This window comes from Haliotis asinina, chromosome 8 (genome assembly GCF_037392515.1).
Source record: "Haliotis asinina isolate JCU_RB_2024 chromosome 8, JCU_Hal_asi_v2, whole genome shotgun sequence".
Taxonomy (NCBI): Eukaryota; Metazoa; Mollusca; class Gastropoda; order Lepetellida; family Haliotidae; genus Haliotis; species Haliotis asinina.
This window is the reverse complement of record NC_090287.1, coordinates 57649437-57671854: the sequence shown is the minus strand read 5'-3', so window position 1 is coordinate 57671854 and position 22418 is coordinate 57649437. Positions and strand designations below refer to the sequence as shown.

Sequence of the window (22418 nt, the reverse complement as noted above, 5' to 3'; positions counted from 1 at the left end):
ACTGTCATCTATGGACGCCCTCGTCTGATCAAGATCACCCGAATTACTTTGTGTTCATCTCCTAACAAATTCTATGACAGGAATACTGTTCAAATCAGTGTCATTCCAGTTTGCTCACGCACTAACAATTCAAACTCTCAGTCAATGAAAAACAAAATAAACAACCCACCTTACATGATCCACATAAGATAAGTTTTTATACTGTGTCTCATTAATATGGAATATCAGAAAAGACAGTGCCTCATTCATTGTAACCCTGAGACTAATGAACCCAAAGTGTCAGAATTAACCAAAGTGTAACAATCTTGAATGAGGCCAAAATGGATTCCTTGCATAGGTCAGTTTTGACACTTTCGAGTTGTTTCTGTGAGGGGCGGTATTCATAAAACTTCTGGGAAGTTTCTTAAGAGATAAGAATTCTTAAATCCACTAAGAATTCTTACTTTCGATAAGAATGTTGTTAAATTGTAAGAAAACACTTAGACAAGTCATTTTGTTCTTAGTTTACCTCTTAACTTAAAGAAACCTTATGAGCACACCTAACTAGTTAAGAAAAATCTTAAGTTATCCAATATGGCGGTTCATGTAAGCATAAACTTTCACACTAGTAAGAATGTTTTTGACTTTACACTAATAGAGAGTTATTATGACGTTATCGTCTTGACAGAGGTGGGATAGAATTAGTGACAAGCTTGATCTCGGATGTAAATTCCTGCAAAGTGACAAAATCACAATATACTAATGCCCTGCCACCTATTACAATAACTCTTTAAGGATTCCATACATTTAGCACAACTGTGCATCTCGTATACCGCAGACTTTATAGAGTTAATACACAGTCATCCCTGACAATGATGCCTATTGCAATATCAGTTTTTGGGTTAAACCCTGGGGTTCTGTGGCTCCCTAAAAAATGTTCCCCAGCGATCACACATCTTCACGTCATCACAAATAGCTTATCAAATAACCTGAGATTGTATAGTAAGGAGTAGCTTTATGGATGAACAGCTTCTTTATTCAAATAATGGGATGTTTCAATGCAGATTATTGAATCGTTGTCAAGCTAGTGACAATGATACAAGAACCTGTGTCAAACGTAGTGTTACAAGTATGTGTTTTCTGTATATTTTGTTAGAGGTATATCTCTGCTGAGCGTCATAAGCAAACTGTACACTTCTATTATTAACAATAGGTTAACCTACTGGTGTGATGTATATGGTAAAATCGTTGAGTCTCAGGCTGGGTTTCGGCGTGATTACTCCACTATTGATAACATTTTCGTTCTCCAGTCTGTTATACAAAGGTATCTTGGGAAGAGTAAAATTAAATTAATTATGGTCTCTTTGTGGATTTTGCCAAAGCTTTCGATAGCGTTAAACATATGAAGTTGTGGTCAGTTTTAAAACAGCAGGGTATTTCTGTTAAAATGATCAGGCTAGTACAGTCTATATATAAATCTGTCAAAGCTTGTGTTAAGCATAACAACGCCTTTTCTGAAAGTTTTCCATGCTCAGTCGGTGTTTGTCAGGGTTGTGTCCATAGCCCCCTTCTGTTTTCTATTTTTATTAGTAAGTTGGCAGTTGAAATTGAGCAGAATTCGGGTCGAGGTATACAGCTACACCCTGATATCACACAGTTGTTTCTGTTACTATTCACTGACGACGTTATATTGCTTTCAGACTCCATCATAGGGCTACAGAGACGTATCGATGCATTGGAGAGGTTTTCTGTTGAACATGGTCTTAACGTTAATTTAGATAAAACAAAAGTAGTTGTCTTTAAAAGGGGTGGATCTTTATCTCGGAAGGAAAGATGGTTCTATAATGCAAAAGGCTAGTCAATTCTTACAAGTATCTTGGCATTACATTTACTAGAACTTTGGCTTGGTTTAGTCATTTTATAAGTGCTTCTATTCATTGCTCTGTTTGCAATACTACATTCCCTAAAACACATAAAGGGTGTGTCTTCAGATTTATTCTTTTGCATCTTCGATGCTAAAATTGCTCCTATCCTCCTTTACGGTGCAGAGGTGTGGGCGTTTTATCAGAATGACTATATTGAGTCTGTTCATACTCTGGCGTGCAAGAAGTTCCTAGGAGTAAAACTAGCAACATCCAACAATATAGCTGGGGGTTAATGTGGTCATTTCCCTATGTACATTCAGGTGTATAAAAGGTCAATTAAGTTTTGGTTGAAATTAGTGTCTATGCCAAATTGTCGTGATCCCAAAAAGTGTTATAATACGTTGGTGCAAGCTTCTAAATACGGAAAAGATAATTGGGCTACTAGGTGTAAGAAGTTGTTGTACAGTTTAGGTTTTGAGTATGTTTGGGAACAACAAGACGTTATTAATCCAGGTGTATTCTTATCGGAGTTCAGTTCTCGCTTGAAATTGGTGAAATTCACTCCAAACTGGTAGCAAAACTTTCATATATTCTTGTTTTAAATCTTATCTTTCAAAGGAGTCTTATATAGCGTGTATAAATGTAAAGAAGTGCAGATATGCATTAGCTCGGTTCAGGTGCTCCTCTCTTCAGCTTCACATTGAAACGGGGCGGTATTCAGGTATTGGTAGAAAAAATAGGGTGTGTAACATGTGTAAGCTTGGCTATGTTGAGGACGAGTTTCACTTTCTCTTAGTTTGTCAGTCTTACAAGGAGTTGAGGCAACAATATATACCTTGTAAATATTATACCTTTCCAAATATGGAAAAATTTAACATTATAATGTCAACTTCGAATGGTGATCTGATAAAGAACCTATCTATCTACAACTATAAAGCTATGCTCTTTAGATCAGTATCCCTGTGTTAGCTAATGCAACATTTTATTATATGTACGCCTTGACATGTCACAGCATGTACTGTAGTCATGGGCCGATGGCCTACACTATTGGAAATAAATGAACTGAATTGAAATATTTTGTTATCAATTAAGTAATAATTATTATTGGGTCACAACATTTAGTGTTTTGAACAATAGATATGATGGGTCACATTTCGTTTTAATAGCTGGTCAACACTTTTAGGATTCTGGTTTTCCAGAATTTATCTGCTCCTAGTTTTCTATGTGTTTACTTCTGGGAGACTTATTCGAGGGCATTCTACAGTGTTGACGATATTGGTAAGTGACTTAACTTTTGGTTAGTGACTGTATATATATATATAAAAAGACTGGTTGCCATGTTGAGGGCGACACTCATTCATATTTCCTGGAGTTACATCACTGTCAATGCTTGAAAACCCATCAACGCCTGACCTACATTATCTGCTGTCACACCGATTGCTGTGTTGACATTCTGCATAATTTATTACCTCTCGTACCGAGACTTTGGTGAGTTTGACATATTGTATTTTTGTGACCCACTGACTTAGATTTTGTCTCTCTTGAATTGAATTTGTAATCAGCATTGTGAAATTGACTTGTGACTTTGTATACCTTGCTCTCGTTGCATAATAATAGAATTTGAACGTTTATGACTTGTCTTTGATCTGTTTTGCTGGTTCACAGGGGGATTACTTACATTGTTTGTCATGGTAAATAATTAACGGTAACAGTAGCATCATCTGAATCAAGAAGCTGTTCATCCATAAAGCTATTTCTTATATTACTCTCCAACTTCTAAATAATGCCATTGAAGAAGCCTGAGATTGGTTGTACTCAGGTTAATAAAGTTGTAGAAAAGAGAAATAGTTTACACTAGCCATCCATTGACCCGCAAGACCTATGTTATGGAGATGACTGTACTCAGATGTCTGTGTGGGGCGACTGCCAGCAGCTGGATTGATTCACATGTCGTCATTCACATATTTTCCAGGTATTATAATCTTCTACGAGCTGTGGATGCAAGGTGTCCCAGGGGTCAACGGCACCCGCAACCCTCCTCTCCGTCGCATCTTCACATCTAGTGGACAGTACAACCCACGGCCAGTCAGCACCAACCAGAACAATGCCCTGCCACCTCCGACCACTAACTTTACTGTGCATGGATTGGAACCATTCACCGTTTATGAGTTTCAGGCAAGTTGCACATGTTTCGGTCTTCAAAATATATATGACCCGGGGTGTTTGATAATTGCTCAGATCTGATTGGCTCAAATGATCTTGATCAGATGCTGTGTATCCCACATTGGACTACCAGATCTTTAGCATTATGAGTGAACACCTTAACCACAGGGCTAGCCCACTGCTTCCTTAGGATATGCAGTCTGTTCAGCCAAGTCACAGATCCTCATTTGTTAGCTCTGACATGGAATGCCTGTATCATTTACTGAATGGTCACAGGGAATGACTTTACAGTTATTCCGTCTTTGCTAGGATGATGGTTTGCCTGGTCCAAGTCTGTCATATCAGGAGGTTATAGGCTGCTTGGAAGATTGCTTGAACAGTCACAGGAACTGAGTGTGCACCTTTGTGCATGAACCTGTGAAGATCTTGGTTAGAATTGATCTCCATCAACCATTGTCATAAGAGACAACTAAGGGGATCAAATTATCCGAGTCAAGGATATTACAAATCTATATAAAAGTATTAGAGAGTAATGAATATTTTTGTAAGGAAAGACACCATGTCTGAATAGTTTCTGCTATACTTGTAAAGACATTGTAGAGTAACTTTAAATGAATATTGCTGACGTAGATGTAGTGCTGCATTTGGCTGATATTAGCTATTAGAGGTGAGACGATACTGAAAATTCACTATGACGATACAGAAAATTCACAATACATTACATGTCACCAAAAAAAAATTCCTGGAACAATGTGATATGATTCAATTCACATGACGATATGCTATCTTTAGTTATTTTCTTTAAAAACGCATATTTTGATATCAAGTAACAGTGTAAATTTTGAGATAAACGTCAATTTCTAATGAAAATTAACGATTTTAAGGTCAACAATACTTATCACGATGCAGCAAAAATGTCAATATATTTATCATCTGATAAAGTATCACGATTATAGATACTATGATAAATCATCACAGCTCTAATAGCTATGTTGTTAGATATTGAATTATTTCTCCCTTCTGAGCAAACCAAACATTCATACCAAATTTGAGCTTAGTATGTGTTTACCTCTCAGTTTCACATTGCAGCCTATGATGAATTGGGTGTTTTCTTTAAACCTCAGTGTTCAGTGTTTTGAGAATGCTACAAAACTGTTGGCATTACAGGTGCTTGCTCAGAACGATGCCGGGAAGGCTGCAAGTCCATGGACAGTTGGACGTACATGGGAGGCAGGTGAGCCATTGCTGGAAATAGTCTGATGTTCTGATGTTTTCAGTGAAATTCTGTTTATCCTGATGCTAGCATTGATCCTCCAAATTTTTCAGGATAAACTAATTAGTGGTTTTCTTTACAATAACCACAGGGCACTTTGTGAAACCAGTGTAAATTGTTCAGGAGGGCACCCTTTGCATCCTCATCAATGCTTTGTACAAGAAGGCCCTGTTTATTCATCCCTCTGTTCTTTCATTTATATATTCATTATTCTGTTTATTCAGCTAGATAGTTATTCTTTATCCATGTTCTTTCCTTTGTCCATCATTCTGTTTATTCAGCTAGATAGTTATCATTTATCCATGCTCTTTCCTTTGTCCATCATTCTGTTTATCTATTTATTCATCTGTCTATTCCTTCATTAGTCTGTTCATCATTCAGCTATCTATTCGTTCATCCTTCTGTTCACGTCTGCCTACAAGTCAGATGTTTGATATTTCAGCTCCTATCTTCACCCCACCTCCAGTCATCAAAGGTTTGAGTAGCACCGAGCTGAACGTCACCTGGAGGCAGCCTCAAGATGACGTAGCTCGTGGCGTCATCATCTCATACAGAGTCTATCAGTACACGCGAACAAACAGTCTGGCTGACCCCTTCGCACCGCCGATGGTCTGGGTGGTATGTCCCCTTAACAATGAACCCTTAAATCTTTGTTTCCTTATATGTCAATATGCTGCAAAGTTGAACAATGTCCGTACCATTTTTACTTATCCTGGGGCAGTTTTGTATTTATGTTCTGTGATGGGGGCCATGAAAAAGTGTTGAGTGAGTGAGAGGGGGATGGGGATGTTGGGAGCTGCATGTCATCATGAGATCCAACATTTATGAGCAAGAATGTCATGTCTACAGTTATCAAAGAATACATTGTATTCATGCCCATGTTCATTGAGGTCAGAGCTGCAGATAACTTTTTGGGTCATTGAGTTATCTACTTGCTTATGTTCATCTCAGTTGGGTATCTTAATTTCCGTCAGAATTACCAGATACGTTTTACCAATCTGACTCAAACTCAGTTGGGTTTTTTTGCCACATTCCATTAATTCTAAAAATATAATAAAGTTTAAATGTTGGTTTTTGTTGTGTTTGTTATTTGTAAATTTTTGTGTTTTTTATTTGATCTGTAAGACGAGAAACGATAAGAAAGTCTGCAAGTTGCCATGTTCATGTGTTGAAAATTAACGTCTCAAATATACCTCGGTTATTTTATCTGTCCACCTGTACACAAGCTAAGATTTGACTTTTTTGTGTGTATGCACTTTTTTGTGTGTATCAAATTTATTAAATATTGACAAAAATTCAAGCATACCTGTATACAGGAGACCTAATAGGAATTAAGTTTTGTGTAATTGATGCAGGTACGCAGCTTATCTGCATCTCTGGAGTTCAATCCATATTTAATATGATATGCATGATACATGTCGGCTTCACATTAGAAATGGTTATGAAGCTGTTGAGACACTCAAGACTTGTGTGCCTGTGTTCAGTTCAAGCTCTAACATCAGCTCTTCATGCATCTACCAGAAAATCCACGAGTCTCCGGGAAATGAGTTCTACAAAGTGGTCCAAGGCTTCACACCCTTCTCAGAACACCAGTTTCAGATAGAAGCATGTAACAGCATTGCCTGCGTCAACAGCACAGCAGGAACAGGGAAAACTCTCCTTGCAGGTATGTGGGTACTAGAGTGAGTGAGTGAGAGACTGAACTTCATACTTTGTACCCATGCAGGGAATCAAACCCGGACCTTTGCCATGACAAGCGAATGCTTTAACCACAGGGTTACTCCACTGTGGTTACAAGAGCTGCAACATCTACCATGATGAGAGTATGACAAATATCACGAATATGAGGTCACAAATTCAATAAAATGTCAGCAGCTGATGTATTTTTCCCGCCATATAGCTGGAATATTGCTGAGTGCGGTGTAAACCTAAACTCACTCACTATGTATTATTCATTATATTTCAGTGAAATAATAACAACATATATTCTCAGACATTTTCTGACCATGTTGGCAGATTTAATTTAATGACCAGTGGCCACATTAATGTCAAATAAAATATATTAGTGTTTACTACAGTCCTGCCTAGCTTGAATGTATTCCTTTTTGCATATCTTGCAAAATCAACTAAATTAAATTCACAAGTCATATTCCTACTAAAAGTATTTTACTTTTGGGAATTTAGAATCCATTATTTTAGTGTAATAATCAACAAATAAATTTCTTGTAAGTTTACTTTTTTAGGAAATAAAATGATAAGGACTTTATTTTTTGAGTGGGGAAATTTAATTTTGATTTTTGATTTTTCTTATTCTGGAAAAATATGAATGGTGGATCCATAACAAAAAACAAGAAATAAAATAGGCTTGGCTTTTTTTTTAAATAACACTAAATTCAAGTAAAGAAATATCCTATTTAAAGGCATCATTCATATTTCATTTCAGTGATTGTAAATAACAAATTCAATTCATGACAGGGTAAGTTTGATTCACTGAATTGTGAATAGGAACAGCCAAGGTGAAAACCATTAGATGTTTAAAGCCTACTTGTCTTGAAGTCATAAGAAATGTATAGTGTTTTTAATAGTTTTCTTTTTCAGAACAGTATCAACAAAATTATGACTAGATACAAGTAATATGATGAAGTTGGTCATATTTACTGGAAGATTAAGTTGATGTGGACTCTGTTGCAGCACCTGCTAAAGTAGAGAAACCCTTCGTAGATGGCTTAAACTCAAGTGTGATGAAGATCACATGGGCACCCCCGGCATTGCAGAATGGACCTCCCCCAGTCTATACCATTGAAAAGACCATCACAGCTCTGCCATCGCCAGCACAGGTTGTCAGTGGAACCAGATTTCCTGGAGGAGGATACTACAAGTTCCCGTCAAGTGCTATTCCTCAGAATGTTGGTTTCACAGGTAAAACTAGATTAATGTTTTATCTTTGAATTAGGGCTGCGCAATATAACTGGTTCAGACATGAAAATGATACTTACTGCAACACACTGATCCAAACCAGTAGTTTGACATACATTCAGAAAACTTCAGATTACACAGAAGACTTTCTGTTCCAATATATTTCCGTTCTCATTGCAAGCCAAGTTAAGTTTGGTTTGAAGTCGTGTTCTTTACTTTTGTTCAATTGTTTTGCAATGTTTTTGAATCTATTGTTTTAAATACTCACTCTGATCTCTTATATTCCTTGACTGGGTCAAGTTGCTGTCTAAAATTTCAGGACTTTTGGAGAGTGGAGATTAAAGGTTTCTATTTAAATATCAAGTATAGTGATTTTGTTTTAATCAAGCATTCTATCAAGCAACTCTATTATAAGTAGATGTTTTCTCAAAATTATCAAAATTATCTGCCATACCCCTCCTACTCTGAATATGTATAATATATATCATAACAAATAAACCCATTTAAATTGAAAAGGAGATCATGGATCCCTGAACCTGGGGAAATCTAGACTTGCTTCATTTAGGGCTTGAGCATTGCAGAGAGGGGCTAGGCAGATGGGAGCATAATGTGGTTCAGGGACTGTGAGACTAATAAGGTAAAACCAACAGAGGTAAAATGATATGAGGGAGCTGCAATGTGATCAAATGGATTTGATATGAATTCTGATGCAATACTTCTTATTCCATAACTTCATATTCTCTCTCTTTGTAAATATGTATCACAAAAGTTAATCTTCTTTTTAATTTTGACCAGTGAAAGTGCAGGGTAGAAAAGGTCTCAAGAAACCCATGTTTGCCATAAACGGTTACTATGCTTGTCATAAGAGGCGAGTAATGGGATCGGATGGTCAGACTTGCTTACTTGGTTGACACATTTCATCAGTTCCCAGTTGAGCAGATTGATGCTCATGCTGTTAATCACTGGATTGAGTCTGGCCCAGACTCAATTATTTACATCTGCCATCACATGGCTGGCATATTGATGAATGTGGTGTAAACTAAACTCAATCGCTCATTCACTCTTTTTGATTTCTGCAAGCCACAATTTCATATTGTAGGACGGAAACATGATGATTAGGGGACAAAATCAGCTATTTATAGCCAACATTAAAAAAACTAAAGAAATTGCATAAGCTGGTTCTTGTAGTGTTTTGTTCTTATTAACACCTATTCAAAATGGATTGTAATTAAATGTGTCATATGTAATGTTGTACACGTTGTAGATCAGTGTATTGTGTCATTAGCGTCGTGTCAAGATACAATACTGTATTGGAACATCATTATCTACGTCATGACAATTTGATCTGTAGTTCTTGCCACTTAGAATTTAATCAAGAAATATTGCAATTATTAATTATTGAGGTAGGTGCTTGTGTATTTACACTTATACAGACAGGGGTGGTTTGGTAGCCCAATGGTTAAAGCGTTTGCACCACAGATCCAGGTTCAGTTCCCTTCATCAGTGTTTGCAATACTTTAATTTGCCAGTTGGCCATCAGGGCTTGCTGTTGCCTGTTGACTTTAAAATCTACAGGCCCTGAATGAAATCTGCTGGCCCATTTTATCAAACTAACAAAAACACAATGGCCGACAATGTAAACAGTTTCACACTGCTTCTACAAAATGAATTAGCATACCCTATGGTGCAGGGAGATTTTTTTAATTGTTAAAAACTGGTTAAAGATATTCCTATATTCCTATGTGCAAAGCGCTGAAATGCTAGGAAGCGAAACTAAGTTATCGTAACATGATGGATCGTGAATCATGGATCATGGATCATTTTCAAACGTTCATAAAAGGGGAAAAACCAAGGGCAAGAGTCCACTTGTGAAAAAAAAAAGATTCCTAATTTACTGAAGGCCACAAGGGCCTGCAAATATTTGAAGCTGTTGTCCCGATAAAATAACAACCAGTGCGGGGCCGCCACATAGGTATAATGTGTGAAGCACATTTCTGGTGTCCTCTATCATGATATTGCTGGAATTTTGCTAACAGCTGTGTAAAACCATACTCACCCACCCACTCACTCACTCACTCACTCACTCACTCACTCACTCACTCACTCACTCACTCACTCACTCACTCACTCACTCACTCACTCACTCACTCACTCACTCACTCACTCACCCACTCACTCACCCACTCACTCACCCACCCACCCACTTTCTCATACATCACCTGACCATCTTTTCTCAACACCTCTGAAAACAAACACGTTGCTAGAACCAGTTCTTACCTGTTAACTATTTTCAGCTTAGTTTTTACTTTTCATTACAGGCATACGTTTCAAGTTTCGCATGAAAGCCGCAGATGGCCTAGTGTTCTTCACAGCAACGCCTTCACACGATGAATTCTTTGTCGTACAGTTTGAAAATGGCCGTCCCAGGCTTGTATTTGACACTCAAGGTAATTCAATATTTTTCCTCTTTTCAATATTTAAATATCTATCGGGGGATATGTGATTACATGGATTGTCACAGTGTGTACACTGGTTGTACATTTACACTTCCTTAATTATAATTATAATTATAATTAGGGGTCATTGTCTGCCAAGAACTACTAATACATACACCAGGTACGTGTTTGTGTACAGAAACATCACCTGGCCAAAATCGAAATACAGAAACATATCGTAGTACAAGTCCATTCTGCATTTTGCTATTTTCTTGATCAGAACTGTCGTTCTGTTGCATGAGATGCATTTGAAAATGTTATATAAGAAACAACCATATACAGTAAGAAATATTTTATGATGCACAATATATAGCACTTGCAATCACGCAATGTGACCAACTACATATGGTTTCAGTTTTAGGTTAATAAGTATGGAGCTATGCATGTCTGTATTGAGTCTAGTAACAGGAGACCCGTGAAGGTCCCAGGGTAGAATACGCCTTCAGCAACCCATGCTTGCCATAAAAGGCGACTGTGCTTGTCGTAAGAGGTGACTAAAGGGATCGAGTGGTCAGGCTCGCTGACTTGGTTGACACATGTCATCGGTTCCCAATTGTGCAGATCGATGCTCATGGTGTTGATCACTGGACTGTCTGGTCCACACTCGATTATTTACAGAATATTGCTGAGTGCAGCATAAAACTAAACTCATTTACTTACTGACTTAGTAACAGAAGGTACTAGCATTTATCTATTTTTTCACTATTTTTAGGGCTTCTTTCTGTATACAGAAACATACCTTGGGTAATATCTGTAGCACCTGTGCAGACAATGACCCCATCAGCCTTATTTATTTTTCAATACTGACAACATTTGGTTTGTTTGTAAATGTGCTGTCTACTTGACACATTGACCAAATTGGTCTGTAAAACATGACATTATTGATAATATTAGCTTAAGTTGCAGGTAACCGGCCTGAAGATAAATTGGATTGGTTGGCATCACTGAATTGCTTACAAAGCATTTGATACAATCCATTATTTTAGACATGTCTTCACTCAACAGGTTGCCTTACAATCATTGAAATAAACTCAACAACTGATGGAAATGTTTCGTATGCTGATGAGGTCTGGCACAATTTCGTTGCTGTCAGATCAGCTGGTGCAAGTCGCATCAAATTAGATCAAGTTGAAGGTCAGATATCAGCTGTACAACTGCTTCTGTTCTGACTACATGATGCTTCTTCCTTGACCCTTGACCCTTGACCTCTACCATGTTCCCTAACCACCTTTACATGACCTGGGCTCATCTGATGCTTCTTCCTTGACCCTTGACCCTTGACCTCAGCTATGTTACTCAACCTCCTTTGTATCTCTTGACCTCATCTGTAGCTCCAGCAGCTGCAACTTCTGAACTCATCTTGAACATCTCCAGACATCAGTTGTTTCGACTTTATATCCCCTGACTGCATCTTTATCCCCCTCACAGCTGTATTTCTGACCTCAGCTATGTTATACTTACAGGCGATTTCCAGACGTCATCTGTCTCCATACCCAAGTTATGTCTTTTGACATATTCTGAACTCTTCTAACTAAAGATGCATAGCTTGACTTTGTCAATGTCCTGACCATGTCAGTATCCCCTGACCTCAACCATTATATGTGTACCCATAGTGTTATTACCTTAAAGCCTGTATGGCCAAGGGATGTGGCTACAAACTGATATTAGGATAGCACCTAAAGAACCAGGGAATATTGAAATTGTATATGAATATCTGGATTAGGGTAGGGTAGGGTAGTTCTTCTGCCTAAGCTCAATGGTAGCGATATGATATCCAGGGTAGAGAAATGGTTGTCAGTAATAGAGAGATGGTACCCAGAGATTTAGAGTTGGTGTTCATGAGTTTTGTTAAGTGTCTCAGAGAGTTAAGGTATTTGTGTCATGTGTAATGGTGTCCATAGAGTATGGACATATCAACTTGTGTTCTGGAGATACCAAGGTTACACCAACAGATGGTGCAATGCACTTCTGCACTGGCATCCAAAACATCACTGGTCAACATGTACCTTCTTGAAAATGGTTGTTCCCTTGGAGATTTCACATCCATGTTCTGTCCATGTAAGCTCTACCTCTAAACTCTATCCTCTTGCTTCAAATCTACCCAAGGCTGCCAACGTGTGACAAAGGTAACAACAACTAATGATGAAGGTCTGAGCTATCACGACCAGCGGTGGCACGACTTTGTTGCCCGGCGCTCAGCAATCAATGGCACTGTCATTGTTGACGAGAGCTGGAGAGGTATCCTTCTCTACCTAAAGCAGCTGTACCTGTGTCACATCACTCTTTGTTCCTTGTCCCACCTGAACATTGCCTGTGTCAATTAAATTACTAGATCACTGCATGAATGGTGCCTCTCTCAGAGTTACCAGTCACACGGCTACCTGTCTCACTGTAACATGTCCTGCTGTTAACAGTCTTACATTTACCTGTCTCACTGTGCACTTTCTCACTGTTACCTGTCTCACTGCTGACTGTCTTACTGTTAGCTATCTTACTGTCACCTGTCTCACTGTTGACTATCTTACTGTTGCCTGTCTCACGGTACAGTGTCCCACTGTTACCTGTCTCACTGTTGTCTATTTCACTGTTACCTGTCTTACTGCTACCTGTCTCACTGTTACCTGTCTCACTGTTGACTGTCTCACTGTTACCTGTCTCACTGTTACCTGTCTCACTGCTGACTGTCTTACTGTTACCTATCTTACTGTCACCTGTCTCACTGTTGACTATCTTACTGTTGCCTGTCTCACGGTACAGTGTCCCACTGTTACCTGTCTCACTGTTACCTGTCTTACTGTTACCTATCTTACTGTTACCTGTCTTACTGTTACCTATCTTACTGTTGACTGTCTCACTGTTACCTGTCTTACTGTCACCTGTCTCACTGTTGACTGTCTCACTGTTACCTGTCTCACTGTTACCTGTCTTACTGTTACCTATCTTACTGTTAAAAATATCTCACTGTTGCCTGTCTTACTATTATTACCCGTCTCACTGTTGACTATCTTACTGTTACCTGTCTCCCTCTCTCTCATCATCAAACACACATCAATCCACCTCAATCCACCTTATTTCATGTAGTTTTAAAAACAATTATTTGTGTTTCTTTTGTAATTCAGTATATTTTGTATTAGAAAGTTTTACATTGTGTAACAAATCTGGAGAATAGAATACATCCATAGAACTATTTCGTATACTTCACTACTTCTCTTAGTCTTTCATACCTCGTATTTTCCATTTTAAATCTTTACTTTCTCACATGTATATGATAATTCTAGTTTTGGAAGCACATGTACTCCTCACCTTGTACTGATTTTTTAATAATGAAATTCAATTAATTTAATTACTTTAGCTTCTTGACTATGAATTCTATAAATGCCATAGTAGTCATTGTAGTACTGTTTGATCCATGTGTCTATTCATCGCCTAGGTAACAGACGTATTATAGGCAATAGATGTGAGAACACTTCTATCATCGGGCAGACAACAGCGGTATATGTGGGAGGCCTACCTGCAAACTTCCCGCAACTCAGAATGAATGACAGAAAAGCTGGGGTAAGATTCAGTGTGTGTATTTATATCACCATTGAGCACAGGCTTCCAAGACTGTCTGAATGACACTGACATGTTATATTGTATATGCAGATCGTCAGCACAGGCTTCCAAGACTGTCTGAATGACACTGACATGTTATATTGTATATGCAGATCGTCAGCACAGGCTTCCAAGACTGTCTGAATGACACTGACATGTTATATTGTATCTTCAGATTGTCAGCACAGGCTTCCAAGACTGTCTGAATGACACTGACATGTTATATTGTATCTTCAGATTGTCAGCACAGGCTTCCAAGACTGTCTGAATGACACTGACATGTTATATTGTATCTTCAGATTGTCAGTACAGGCTTCCAAGACTGTCTGAATGACACTGACGTGTTATATTATATCTGCAGATCATCAGCACAGGCTTCCAAGACTGTCTGAATGACACTGACGTGTTATATTGTATCTTCAGATTGTCTGTACAGGCTTCCTGGGCCTACATTTTGGAAGCTCTCTTAGCGCTAAGATAGCTGAAAGTGCCATGCATAAACATTAAAGGTCACATACAACCAAAACATTAAACATAATTAAAACACAATTATCATTTATTCATAACATATAATATACATTGCTGCTTGTGAAAAAACAAATAAACAAAGTTATAAGTGTGTTATCACGATTCAAAAGTGCAATATTTTGGACATGGGCTTACTTCCCTCTGGAGACCAAACCCAGTCATAGCGGGTGGGTGTGCACTCAAGTGTAACGACGGCTTCTGATTGTCTGGATCATTTACTGATACGTTGTGGGCTCATTGTGTGTACAGAAAGATCAACTGTTTGATGGGCATTTTTAGAAATATGGCAAGTCACAAGAAAGAAAGATTCTTTATGGAAAACTTTTATTGTATTTGATGCATCGTTTCAGTATGGAGTCATATACTAATGTCAAACAAAATCATATACACTAGAAGTAGTTGTTATCCATAAAGAATGTATATAGAGATGTTGGGTTTAGTAAAACATGTTCTCTGAATTTGCATTCGATCCAATCAATACTCATCTCAGTAGAGACGGTGAACTGCTGCATGGCTAGAAACTGTCATTCATCCAACTGTACAAAGCAGGGCTTGAAGCTGACAAGAGTTTGGACTAGTTTCCGTCAGATCCAGTCATCTGAGAAAACTGGATATAGTTTGTTTGCAACCCTAAGACATAAAAACATGTCATGTGTGCAAGTATCACACCTGCCTAATAACGTAATGAGACAGGACCAGATGCACAATTATTCAGTTTATTTTTATTTATGGCGTATAGCCTGATAAGTGTTAAGTTCAAATGGCATGTAGTCAATGATTGAAGGTGTGTATTGCATATTGTCTGTAGAAGACATCCAGGCTGACATATAGGTGTCAATAAACCGGAGATTGAGCTTTCTCTGTGACAGAGGCTGCTTACCACAATTAACAAGATTCTTTTATGTAGATTATTTACTTGTTTGTATACACAACTAAGATTAGACTACTGCTCACAACCTCATACTCCGGGCATGCATACTGTTTCAAGCTCCACGAAGCTATTCACTGCGCATGCGCTTATAGATAGGTTGAATTGGCATTTTTTATGATTTGTTTCAGTAAGTGCATACTGAAAGGTATCGGAATCTGCAAAGTTGTGTTTTACGTTGCATGTGACCTTTAGCTTATGTCTATCTAAGAGAGAGTGCTTAAAAAATCTTGGCCCAGGACTGTCTTAAGGACACTCAAATGTTATATTGCATCTGCAGGTTGTCCGCTCAGGCTTCCAGGGCTGTCTGAAAGACATTGAAATCCTGCAACAGGAGTTCCCAGAGGAGGTTTGGCAAAAGCTGAGGTGGGAGGATGCTGAAGCCAATGAACTTGCCTTTCTCAACTGGGAGGGGTGCCCCATCAATCTGGACAAAGGTGTTCACTTTATGGGCAAAGGTAGGAATCTCATGAAAAACACCAGCAAAGGGAATGAAGTGTTATACCAGTTTGCAAATGATCAGGAATCAATGGATGTTTTTCATTTATTACAGTGGTGTAGAGTATATTGAAAATGTATCTTTCAGGTCAAAATAGAGAACTGTTTCTTAAATCTGCAAAATTATCTCTTAGAGGACAATCTTTAACAGTACAACATGAGTCATCCATCATCAGTGGGTGATGATGTCACCAACACCACAACATATAAAATGTCACAGAAATATATCTTTGAGAGCTATCAAATTACCAGCTGACTATGAGCAGCAAAGCAAAGGTGATGTTTATCTATGAGACTATGCAAAATAGTCTAGTTACTTCAATATAGTGTCTTGAATGTTCTATCTTTTCTAGGCTATGCAAGAATGATAAATCAGTTCCCCTTCATCACTGGCGACAGCTTCACAGTATCCCTGTCCTTTCGAACCGCCATGCATACTGGTCTGCTGTTCTTTCTGCATGGCGGTACCGGGATATATGTGTATGCTGGGCTCATACAAGGCGTACTTCGCTTCGAGTTCAGTGATGGCCAGACAACAACAACTGCCCTCTTCGACAGTAACACCATCAACCTTTGTGACGGCAGCTGGATAAATGTGGTTTTCAGAAAAACTGGTCTTCAAGCGAACATGACACTTTCAGACGGTACTAACATTATCCGTGGAGATCCTGATGTGTCACTTCCTTTGTCAATTACGTCTCTCACAGCAATAGGTGGAATTAAGACTGGATCAGAAGAGGAGACTTTCATCAAACAGAACAACTTCCCACTGCCCACAGAATGTAAGCAGTAGTGGTGGTGGTGGTGGTGGTGGTGGTAGTAGTAGTAGTAGTAGTAGTAGTAGTAGCAGCAGCAGCAGCAGCAGCAGCAGCAGCAGCAGCAGCAGCAGCAGCAGCAGCAGCAGCAGCAGCAGCAGCAGCAGCAGTAGTAGTAGCAGTAGTAGTAGCAGTAGTAGTAGTAGCAGTAGTAGTAGGAGGAGGAGGTTGCCATTTAGCATGTTGTGAAAGTACATAAACTTAATTAGAATGCACCATGATTAATATTTCATCTTTGACAGAAGCAGTCTAAGTAAACTTATCCTCAGTGCTTTTTGTTTCATTCCACTACCGAGTCTAACGAAACCTTATGAGAGGTCGCGTCAGGTAACCTTTGAGATTGACCAATCAGAACACAGGTTACCAAATCGTGAAAGTGGACATTCACACATACCTTTTGAACTTTTTATCTCGAAAAGGTTCATACCCAAACGATTCCGAATGCTATTTAGCGTACACTAGCTTCCGGGTGATGCACACGGTGCATGGTACGACCATGACAATGGTGAGTAAACAGTCCCTGCAAATGGTGTTTTGGGCAATATTCAAGGATGTCATCTTGCGGAAATATTGGATGATGGTAACCATGTCAACAGAACCCCCAAAGCCTATATACAGCTGGTCAAATAATTGTGTTATATACAGATTTTTGTTTGTGGAGAGATCTGTGTCTGTAACCTGAATATTGTGAAAGTGCCCCCGATCCCTAAATAGTAGCCGTTGTTTGATTGGTTAAATCTCTTTAACCGTCTCGTGTTTGACTGGATGGTTATAAGTCGCTCAAAGGTTACCTGACGTGACCTTCTACTAGGTTTTGTTAGACTCAGTGGTGGAGTGTAACGAAATACATTGAGACTAAGTTTACTTAGACTGTTGACAGAAGTAACAAATAGCATAAAACATATTTGCTAGTTTTTCCTTTGCCATATGGATTTCTTAATAAGACAGCAATGAATGAATGGTAATACATGTACTCAGGTAAATGTTTGAGAAACGTTCAGTACATATTTCCATACAGTTAAATACATATGCAGTACATTGGCATTTAGTGAGTATTGACGACTCAGTTTTTATACAAATATGCCTAAAAAATTGTTTTAGCATTTGGCGGCTGCATTGCGGACTTCAAGGTAGGCATCTTTCCCTATGACTTTCTGAGTGCCATTGACGTAATGAACATCAACATGGATGGGTGTCCTCCATTCAGTCAGCCGGACCAGCCATGTGAGGAGAAGCTGGTGACTACTTTGTATCAAGGCATGGACAATGTCACATATGACACAGGATTACAGCCATACACAGGTGACTTGGACCACACAGATCTCTGTATCATGCAAGAGAATGACTGCCTGTGTCAACTATAGTAGTATGAAAGAATTGGATGGTTCTTAGCTTCTTTTGTGGAGCATATATTGTAGTTTTCTCATTGAGATTATTCCACTTTTCCTAAATGTATACAAAAATATTTTGTGTTGACATGTGCATAATCTGAACATCTGTTTAATTGCATTGATTTGTTTGAGTAATTAACTTCTGATTTCTTTTAAAATATTTGGACCTTGTTTATTGTATGGGGACAGGTCACAGGCAATCACTGGAGGGTCAACAACAAATGTCACAGTCTTTTGGGAAGTGTCATAAAAAAGTAGTAGAAATATTTTGAGAAGCTGAAAAAACAGTTGAATGATTTGTATTATAATGCATAATGTTTTTGAAATTTATAATGCAAAGGAGTTGTAGAAGAGCATGTTTAAGGTCAAGGATTTTGGGAGGGTCACATACAGTGATGGAAGTAATTTTTCAACTCAACCTGACAGCCGGGCTGGTGGCCAATAAAAGTTGCCTGCCCATCTTGAAAGTTGCCTGCCCACCTTTAAGTAACCCTCTCTTTGATTGGTTCTTATTAAACCATGTGACTACAGATAGCAGAGAGCGAACTGAAAGTAGGTCAACCTTAAAAGTTTCAGCCAGACAATCGGGCTGGTGGAGAGAATTTCTAGGCAGCCTGACTCAAAATTGATCTGCCACGGGCAGTCGGGTAGGCCGTTATTTCGATCACTGGTCACATATGAATGATCAGGGCCTTCTTTCACAAAGCACCTTTTGTGATCATTAGTCACTATGGTGCAATGTTAAAGAATGGGAGTAAAGGTTAACCTTCAATAACTGCAATGTTAAAGAATGGGAGAAAGGTTAACCTTCAATAACTGCAATGTTAAAGAATGGGAGAAAGGTTAACCTTCAATAACTGCAATGTTAAAGAATGGGAGAAAGGTTAACCTTCAATAACTGCAATGTTAAAGAATGGGAGTAAATGTTAACCTTCAATAACTGCAATGTTAAATAATGGGAGAAAGGTTAACCTTCAATAACTGCAATGTTAAAGAATGGGAGAAAGGTTAACCTTCAATAACTGCAATGTTAAAGAATGGGAGTAAATGTTAACCTTCAATAACTGCAATGTTAAAGAATGGGAGAAAGGTTAACCTTCAATAAGTGCAATGTCAAGGAATGGGAGTAAAGGTTAACCTTTAATAAGTGCAATGTTAAAGAATGGGAGTAAAGATTAACCTTTAATAAGTAAAGATTGCTTAATCAAAAGAACCCCGGGTATCCCATCCACAGTTACAGTGGATCGTACAGCTGATAATGCTTTATGGATCTGTCTCTCAAAGACGTGAAATGACCACCAACAGCTGATGACACTTTATGTTTCCAGATTACATCTATCGAGTAACAGCTACTAATGCTGCTGGTAGTGCCAGCGGGAATTGGGGTTACGGCCGCACACGAGAAGGAGGTAAGCAAACAGTAGTCCTTTTTCGCTTTTAAATTATTTTTCAAATGGTTCAGAACTCAAAGTAGGTGTTTTGAAAATACACATGATAGTAGACAGTGGTTTGATCCTGACTCTTGTCATGATGCAAACACTTTAGCATCAAAAGTCAGAAAGACCACCCACAGGATTGACAGATATGTCTTTCATCTGCTTCAGGAATTGGAGCCATCAGTTTTTACTGATAGTTTCATTGTAAGAAATATGTTAGCACAATTGCAATTTTTCTTCAGTCAAAATAAATTTGAAATTTGTGAGCTAACATTTTGTTATCCCCAAAGGGGGGTGGGGGGGTTGATTTCTAAATAAAAATGTTTTGTATTTCCATGACAACAGATTTTACTTCAACCTAATTTTGTGGCAGTGCTCTTTTCAAGAGCATAAATTTTAAACTATACAATATTTCCTCACCAAATTTGGGACATTCATTGGTCTACTGAACTGGTGTCTTTGGTAGATTTCTATCTATTAACCTTTTGGTTTTTTAGGAGCTTTTTGTGTGTGAGTGGGTGTGTCCAGTATACATGCTTAAACACAGCCATTAAAAAATCATCCAATTCTATGCACATGAAAATGTTTTTGTTTATTGTATGGAAGAGTGTTTGCATGCAGATTTTTACACCATAAAGCTAAAATCGGTATGAGAATCCACATTGAGCGGTGGATTAGCTGTATTGTGGTGCTATCCAAAATATAACAAATAATATATTTCTAAATATTTATCACAAAAACCAAGTTAATTAGTGAAGTAAGACAATTTTGAATTGTCAGATGTTTGAAGATATATGTAAGAATACTGAAACCATGAAACAAATGTTTCTATAGTTGGTTAAGTGTATTGACAATGTGAAACTTGAAGGAAGCGTTTATTGTGTGCTACAGTGTTATTTATAAAAAGTGTTAAGCAAATATTCCTATAACTGGATATGTTTATTGACTGTACTGCTGTGTGTTATTTCAGCACCAGTAGGGGTGGTAGCTCCCTACAGGGTTCGAGCCTTGTCAGGTTATATCATTGAGGCCTTCTGGCTGAAGCCGACCAGTACATCAGGTCTGTTGACCAAGTATGTGCTGACAGCCTACAACCAGGATGACCAAAATGTAGCGCCTGTCTTCATGGAGTTCACAGATGCTGAGACTAGGGGAGGTCAGTAACCAACATCGCTCTTGCAAGAACCACCTGTGAAGATCCGGTTTAGAATTGGTCTTCAGCAACCCATGTTTGTCATAAGACTTGACTCAGATGGTCAAGCTCGCTGATTTGGTTCACACATATTGTATCCCAGTTGCATGTATTGATGCTCTTGCTGCTGACCACTGGATTTTCTCGATTATTTAGATCACAGCCATGTAGCTTGAATATTGCAAACCAACTAACCAGCTTGCATGAGCAGTGCTTGGAAGTCAGTGTGAATGTTTATAGAATAGTTGACATGTTTGAGAATTGATTTGGCATGGCTATGAAATGAAAAACTGTTGGATATTGACACACAATAACATGCAGGATATGGTTACAGGGACGTCTACAAACACTGATATTTGTGTTTTATCTTGACAAAAACAGAGAGATATCTGAATGTGTTTTCTCTTGACAAATACAGAGAGAGATCTTGATGTGTTTTCTCTTGACAAATACAGAGGAAGATCTTGGTGTGTTTTCTCTTGACAAATACAGAGAGATCTTGATGTGTTTTCTCTTGACAAATACAGAGAGATCTTGATGTGTTTTCTCTTGACAAATACAGAGAGAGATCTTCATGCGTTTTCTCTTGACAAATACAAAGAGAGATATCTGAATGTCTTTTCTGTTGACCAAAACAGATAAGTGTTTTCAGTTGTTTTCTTCTGTTCCAGCCAATATGTCCGGCGTGATCCCCTACACCAACTACCTGGTGAAGATCACAGCCTGCACATCCGGAGGCTGCACCGAGAGTATGGATGGTGCTCCCATCCGCACAGATGAAGAAGGTAAACCAAATACACACAAATGTCTCCGTCAAATATTTTTACACCATTTCCCTTTGACTCTTATCTCCCCTGAAACCGTTTGGCTGCGGTTACACAGTGAAGTCAAATGACAGAGTTTCTTAACATTGTTGATGAATTCATGTTTAGTCCATTTGATTTCATTTTAGACAGATGAATTGCTCACTAACACAAAATGTAATAACTGCAACAAAACGTTTTGCTATTTCTTGTGAGGGCGTAGTACTTGTTGGTAGGAGAGCCAGGTGATCAACAAGCGTGTGTATTGAAATTTCAATTTCACATGTGCAACTCTCACAGTTAGTGGTCCACCTCCGTAGTAAGAACATGAGAGTTTGTTAAACAACTTATGTATTTGGGTGTCCAAAATTATGATACAAATCATCCGAGTTGGTCTGTCAATTTCATGTGCCTGTGCAAAATTTGGTTTTGGTGCAGTTATTAGATTTTGTGTTAGTGAGCAATTCATCAGTCTAAAATGAAATCAAATGGACTACAGTATGAATGAACTCCTCCACTTTAGTAATTTTCATCATTAAACA

At 38.4% G+C, this 22418-nt stretch overlaps 1 protein-coding gene across 1 annotated transcript in view; it reads left to right on the top strand.

Moving 5' to 3' along the window:
• LOC137293729 (usherin-like) overlaps positions 1-22418 on the top strand; it is a 94675-nt gene that overhangs the window by 31910 nt on the left and 40347 nt on the right. The window contains exons 16-29 of the mRNA XM_067824441.1: positions 3817-4019; positions 5175-5241; positions 5723-5898; positions 6802-6946; positions 7972-8199; positions 10515-10643; positions 11697-11825; positions 14122-14246; positions 16022-16199; positions 16593-17021; positions 18156-18356; positions 19774-19854; positions 20852-21037; positions 21745-21858. Coding sequence (XP_067680542.1) covers positions 3817-4019; positions 5175-5241; positions 5723-5898; positions 6802-6946; positions 7972-8199; positions 10515-10643; positions 11697-11825; positions 14122-14246; positions 16022-16199; positions 16593-17021; positions 18156-18356; positions 19774-19854; positions 20852-21037; positions 21745-21858 — 2391 coding nt within the window. The remainder of the gene's footprint in view (positions 1-3816; positions 4020-5174; positions 5242-5722; positions 5899-6801; positions 6947-7971; positions 8200-10514; positions 10644-11696; positions 11826-14121; positions 14247-16021; positions 16200-16592; positions 17022-18155; positions 18357-19773; positions 19855-20851; positions 21038-21744; positions 21859-22418) is intronic.